Source organism: Tamandua tetradactyla, chromosome 3 (genome assembly GCF_023851605.1).
Source record: "Tamandua tetradactyla isolate mTamTet1 chromosome 3, mTamTet1.pri, whole genome shotgun sequence".
Classification (NCBI taxonomy): domain Eukaryota; kingdom Metazoa; phylum Chordata; class Mammalia; order Pilosa; family Myrmecophagidae; genus Tamandua; species Tamandua tetradactyla.
The window spans coordinates 190122892-190129945 of NC_135329.1; the positions used below are offsets into that span (position 1 = coordinate 190122892).

At 42.0% G+C, this 7054-nt stretch overlaps 1 protein-coding gene across 2 annotated transcripts in view; it reads right to left on the bottom strand.

The window, feature by feature from the left end:
- BARD1 (BRCA1 associated RING domain 1) overlaps positions 1–6746 on the bottom strand; it is a 120226-nt gene extending 113480 nt beyond the window's left edge. For both annotated transcript variants that reach the window (XM_077155036.1, XM_077155035.1), the window contains exon 1: positions 6473–6746. In XM_077155036.1, the coding sequence (XP_077011151.1) occupies positions 6473–6615 (143 nt within the window). In that variant the 5' untranslated portion in view covers positions 6616–6746. The remainder of the gene's footprint in view (positions 1–6472) is intronic.
- Positions 6747–7054: the final 308 nt, after the last annotated feature.

A 7054-nucleotide genomic window follows, 5' to 3' on the forward strand; every position in this document is an offset into this window, starting at 1 on the left:
GAACTGTTGATTGACTAATTATAAATGGACTCTTCTATAAAAGATATGCCCCAGAAAATATCATGTGTCAGTTTTGGTTGTTCCTTCTTCTATGCCCTTCTATTCCCTTTCCTTCAACGCAAAACAGTATATAGGTAACTGCTGATACTCTTCTGTACTTTTAAGGCTTCACTCTTCCACCTGACTTTCAAATGCTGAATTGAGGCATTCTTCTTTATACTCTCTTTTCTTCTCACTTCCAAAAGTACACCTTCAATTACTATCTATATGCAGATGATTCACAAATTTGCACCCCTAGCCTAAAATCTCACCTTTAAGCTCCAGACCTGTAGGTTCATTTGTACCACTACTCTCTATGCTATGGGGACAGTCTTTAAGGGTATTCAAAGTACATGGCAAGTTTCTCTGACAGTCATAGCCCTATGTAGCACCAGCTGTGAATAAGCCTACACTAGGACTGTACATGCTATGGTTCTAGCTCTAAGTCCCAGGGGAAGGACTTGTACCTTCTGCATCTGCCCTGAGACCTTAGTCACTATTTACTGTGGGCAAGTAAGCCCAGGTTATAGGGCACTGAAGAAGAAACTCTGCCAAAAAATTACTTAAGCCCTCTATAAGAGAACCCTATGAACTGCAAGGCTAATTTTGGTTTCTTCTAAAGGAGGGAAAGCCAAGTACACATATATACACACAAAAAAAACATTCAAGATGGAAATCTATAAAAACTACACATCCAATTAATGACACTCACAGACATGACAATGAGCAAAATAAGCTAAAACACAAGAATACATACTGTATGACTCGCTTATGTAAAACATAAAAATGGGCAAAACAAATATTATGTTGTTGGAAATAAGTATGGTGGTTTCCCTTGGTGGGGAAGAGATGGTAACTGAAAGGAAGTATGACAGAAAGCACACCAAAAGGGCAGGTAAGGTGTTGTTTCTTGACCTGGGTGCTAGGACTATGGATAAGAATTCATAAAGCTCAACGACGATTTGTGCTCTTTCGTATATATGTTAAAGTTCAATTAAAAGTTTTAAAGAAAATTTTATATTCCATGGATACTAATGATTATGGAATGTTCAAACTGGAGGGGGCCTTTAAATTCAATTAATCCATTTCCCTCCTTTCACAGATGAGGAAAATGAGTCCCATATGACCTTTTTAAGAAGTAACCATGTGACTCAACCAAATATTCTTCTGTTAGGCTATTAATCATTCTATGATTCGACTCTCTCTTAATTTCCTGCTTACTGAGCCCACCACCCTCTACAATTTTTATCATCCTGACAACCTGGCTCTATAAAAATCTATGTAGGCCCAATTCAAATGCCCGTGAAGCTTTCCACCACTGGCTTCACCCAAAGCACCCCCCTCTGCATTCCCTTCGTCTTCATCATCTACCCTGAACTGTGTGCACACCTTATCCCTTCCAAGTAAGCATATTCATCTTAAGAACAGTAAAATAAAACATTTCGCCATATCACAACTACTGTAGTGCCTCAGTGATTGCTTGTTGTCCTAATGAATAATCAGTGCCACAGCAAACTGAAAGGCATAATTGTCCCATTTAAGTATCACTGACCTTTAAGAATACCTCTGAAGATAAGAGACTCCTGAAGAATGAAAAAAGCTGAATCCTGGGGTCAGGATATTTATCTCTTATTTTATAAATTAGTACATGCTCTGCTCTGTTCTAAGTACCTTAAAAATATTGACTCATTTAATCTCCAAGAACAACTCTTATGAGATAGAAACTACGAACTCATTTTACTGATAAAGAAAAGGCAGTATACAAACATTAAAATAAAATGCCGAAAATCACAGAGCGAGAATTTGAATCTGGCCAAGTCTGACTATAGAATCCATGCTCTTAACCACTATGCTATGTCACTGACATATAAGACAACAATATAAATTGTGATATCCTTTCAAATAACAAGAAAGAAAAAAACGTCATCTGCCCTAAATGCCAAAAGATTACTTTTTAACTTTTTACTTAAAGTTGACTGAATAAAGACTTAGAACTCCAAAGTTATAATCGTCTATAGATGCCAACCCCAGACCCTCAAAAATATGCCAAGAGGTATCTAATTATTTCAATTCACAAAATAGTGTCATATGACACCTGGGCTTGTACACTGTAGTTCCTATTATCCTTTCCTGCTTCCTTTAGCAACACATTATTACTATGCTTTCTGCCAGCCTCTCAAATGACACAGTCTTCCTGTCTCATTTTCCCAAATCTTTAAATAGCTTCTATCTGGTTGAGAAGCTTGGCCCTAACACAAATGCCACATCTGGCCTCTTGAACAGTCATCAGCCTCACCTTGAAGCCATACTACTCATGTTAAAGGTCAGGAAAGGATGCCCTGTAATGTAGCCGATCAACCCTCACCACCAAGGTAATGCATGCTGCAAAATAGATCCAATGTGCTACACATGACATATGACATCTGGGAACACTAGAGAGACGACAGCTGCAAGATGAATTTAAAGGTAATAGGGGTAACAACTAACTCAATGGGTAGAACTCTGAAACTCTGTAAAAGGAATAATGTCACACAATTTAAAATAATATGACTTTGCTTTGAATGGTGGGTAGCAAAAGCAAGAAGCAGACCATTCTAAGTGGCTCTTTTCAAGCAATAACATCAGGCAGCTACTAGACAAATGCAGGGTTAGAAAGAAGGGTCCTTTCCCATGAATAACATGCAGCTGGCCAACTCTTACTCACTACAGACACTGCCAAACTTGCAGACATGAAGGAATGGAGTATCATTTTAAAACATTAAACACCATGTGATATAAAATTTTACATGGAGAAGGATTTTTAAACTTCAGACATTTTACCCGTTAAAACAGAATTGTTAAACTCAGGCCTGGGGGCCAAATCAGGCCAGCAGCCTGTTTTTTGAAGGGCCCTTGTATTAAGAATGTTTTTAGGTTTTTAAAGGTTGTTTAAAAACAAAACACACACACAAAGAGTAACATGTGGCATAGAGTCAGTGGCCCACAGAGCTTAAAAAATATTTATCTTACTCTTGACAGAAAAAAATGCAGAGTCCTTTAAATAAAGTTAAGAGTTAATCCATCACTGATTCGCGCATTAATTAAAACAAAACAAAACAAAACTGGAGTTCGGTATCATTCTTCAGTCAAGTGGCTGAGCTAGATTCATTGTGGGCCTAGTTACTGAGGTCTACCTTAAGTCCTTTGGCCTTTATTGTCAACTCACTTCAGTTAGAAACTGGCAAAACTATTTGATAGGGGGTAAAAAATTAAAGTGGCTTTATCAGATTTCAATTATTCTTGCTGCTCTTTGCATTCCTGTAACAGTTTCTATATGCGACTATTACAGCACTGCTAACATCGCACGAGCATTTGACTACCTACTTTGTATCCCCCTAAACCATTAAGAAAATTGTGTACTTTTACAAGATATCTATCATTTGTCAAATGCTTATTCTATGATAATCATGACGCTAAACAGTTTCTATATATGATTTCATTTAGCCTCTTCCCTCCCCTAGAATATAAGCTCCTTAAGTGCTAGGATTTCTTTCTGCTTGATCATTAATAAATCCCCAATGCCTAGAAGACTGCCTAGCATTTTGAAACAGGGAAACTGAGACACAGAGAGGTTGAATAACTTGACCCATTCAGTAGCTTCAAGAGGGGGAACTTGACCTCAGGCAGGCTGACTCTACAGTCTCAGGGAAGCACTATGCTGCCACTGCTGTGCCTTTCATATGGAAGTGTGCCACCTGAGTTTCTAACTTTTGTTGAATTGACTATTAAGGTGTGACTATAATTGCTTCTATTATTGCAACTAGCAGTGCCAGGTTTTAAATTCCTATTTTCAGATGGATGAGTTATGTGCTATAGGGGGTAAAAAAACACCATTCAAAATTTACTCACTCTAGCAAAGTGTCACTTTTCTAAGCTGAGTAGTGATGTCATTTTATCACATCTTTTAAAATTTGTGTAAAACAAAATGTGGTAGATTGAGTTATGCACCCCAAGAAAGGGCATGTTCTTAATCTTACAGCACCATTCCAGTAAAACCATTTGTAAATAATATCTTCGAATAAGGTGAGTCAGGGTGTGTACTCATTTGTGAATAGGGGTCCCTAAGATCCTCTTTAGGTATGGCACAACTAAAGCAGGGCAGGCTTTAATCTATACTACCAGAGACCCCATAGAGAGGAAGTCACAGGGAGAGGAGCCAGAAGACAGAAACCAGCAACCAGCAAAAACTGTAAGAGCAGGCACATGAGGAGACCAAGAACACTGCCAAGTAATGGGAGTCAGAGATGCAAGCCAAGGAATCCCAAGGATTGCAGCAAGCCAGCACCAAAATGTTACAGACCATGAGGTGAAAGTAGTCTTGTCCACACCTTAATTTTGGACTTCCAAACTATGAACTAATAAATTCCCATTGCTAAGCCAACTCATTGCGTGGTATTTGTCACAGCAGCTTGGAAAATTAAGACACAAAATGTAAGTGAAAAACTGTGGCAGTAAGCCCTTTTCATTTCTAAAGAAAAGGCTGAAAAAGGAAATTCATGCATATGAAAGTTCTGCATGGTGGAAATAAATAAATAACACATTACAAAAAAAAAAAGAGATATAGTCAAAAGAGCTACAAGCAGAAAAGAAATCTGCCAAAGTGATCTTGATGCAGAAATACTGAGCTGTGCATACAGATATAGCAGATGCTCAATAAATGCTTTTGGATGAAAATGAAAAATGAGAAATGCCCAAGAAAGCTTTGAAAGAACTAGGAAGATGGGGGTGCAAGGGTAGTTCAGTGGTAGAATTCTCACCTGCCATGTGGGAGACCTGGGTTCGATTCCCAGCCCATGCACTTCCCAAACGAAAAAAAAAACAATTCAACAAATGGTGCTGCAATAACAGTATACTCACATGGAAAAAGAATGAAATGTGACCCAGTTATACAGCATAAAAAAAGAAAAAAAAAGAACTAGGAAGAGAGCCTGGCCCTGGAACCACGGGATGGATGATGACTTCCTGACCAAAAGGGGGAAAAGAATTGTAACAAATAAGGTTATCAGTGGCGGAGAGAGTTCAAATAGAGTCAAGGCTACTCTTGCGCAAGCTTCAACTAGATATTGTTATTCATCATGATTTGCTAAACCCCAACCAAAACCATTTCTGCCAACCCTAAAGAACACTTAAAGTTTTGTCTGAGATTCTACAAAGGTTCTATGCACTATGATTACTTTCCAGAAACCTGCAACCTCCAGATGGGTTCCTAGGTCAGATAAATCTTCAAAGTCAGTTTCTCCAAGAACATCAACTAGTTTCATCCCCCATTCCATGTTAATAATCCCTTTCTAACATGGAAAAGTTAAAATGGGCAGAACCCAAGTACTCCTAAACATTGTGAGAAAGATCAAAGGAGAAGGTGGAGGTATACAGAGAAGATTGGATTTAAAAAATTAGTATGACTGCTGAATCATTATCTTGATGTTTCTTTTAGTCTCCAGTGTTTTGGAGTAGCTAGAAGGAAAAACCTAAAACTGGAACTGTAACACATACCAAAATCTAAAATCTGTTCTATAACTAATTGCTTTGAAATTTATTGTTTTTTTTGTATATATTTTTTCACAATTAAAAAAAAGTATCAGGAAGAGCTACAGGGAAAGGAAAGATTTGGGCCATCAATCATGAAAATAAGATGTTTGGATGGAACGAAAATCCAGAACTGAGAGGACTTCCAGGGTGTAACAACAAGGAACAAAATCAGCAAAATAAGAATCTAAATAGTTATCTATCAGAACCCTACATTCTTAAAGCTGAAACGCCAGGCTATACAGTCTTTGGTCAAACTCAGGAAAGGAGAAACTGAATGACAAATAACTGCGCCTATCACACTGCCATCTACAATCACCCAACAAGGTTCCCAATCACCGCAAAAAAAAAAGAAAAAGAAAAAAGAAAAAAAGCTGAAGTGGGGAAAGGATCAAAGGGGTCAGCTTAACAAGTGACAATCGGGGGCTCAAATTTAAGAGGGCCCCTGGGGCAGCACTGTAGACATCAACATGAGGTTCAGGGATCGCCTTCATCAGAATTACCCAGGGACCAGTAAAAACTGCGCAGGTCTCAACCCCACCCCGCCCTGCAGATTCAAACTCCGGAGGCGGGCCAGGAAGGCACATTAACCACACCTCCAGGCAATTCGTCTGCCCGCTCAAGTTGTAGAATATCGGTTTAGCTGGTTAAGGTGCAAGATGAGGCTAAGAAACTTGGCTAGAAATGATCCAAATAGAGGCCTGGCAGGGAGGGGACTGGAACTACCTCTGCACGCAGGCCCAACCGCGAGGCGGGAAAGGGAGGAGGAAACCTGAGGTCTAAAGAGGTCCCCCAGCCACCCAGGACCTGAGCAACCCTCGCCGCTCGCCTCTGCCCTCACGGCACCGCCTCGAGGGTCCATCTTTACCAACGCGAGCAGCGCAGCAGTTTCTCCAGCCGGTCGAGCGCGGCGCGGCTGTGGGCCCAGGCCCCGCGCTCCGCCGGCTCCATGGCGAGCGCGGGACGAGGCTGGTTCCCCGAGCGGACCCTCGGCTGCCGGTCCCCTGGCATCGCCCCGCCTCCGCGGAAAAGGCTTCTCGGAGAGTAGAGGCCGAGTGAGTTCGGACTACCACGGAGACGCCGTGGGCCTCCGACCCGACCCCTAGCCCGAGCAGTTCCCGAGCAGTTCCCGCCGCTCGGCCCGCGGGGCTACTAAGGGGCGGGGCGCGCGGGAAGGCGTGGGCGGGGCGGGCGGCGTTCCGCGGCAGAAGCGCAGCCAAATACCCGAGCGCGGGAGCGGAGCAGCCGGGCGGCGAAGGAACGCGCAAAGTCTGGGCAGCCCCGGCCCGCGGGCCTGGGGACGGGGCGGGGCAGGGCCTGGGGCAGGGGCGGGGCCTCGGGAGCGCGCCTGAAGTCCCCCTCCCACCTGGAGCCCTTTCTTCCAGCAGCGAAGCCAAACTGACCGAAGGGAAAACGTCAGGTCTGTGAAACTTTTAGATGGGCGTTTTCT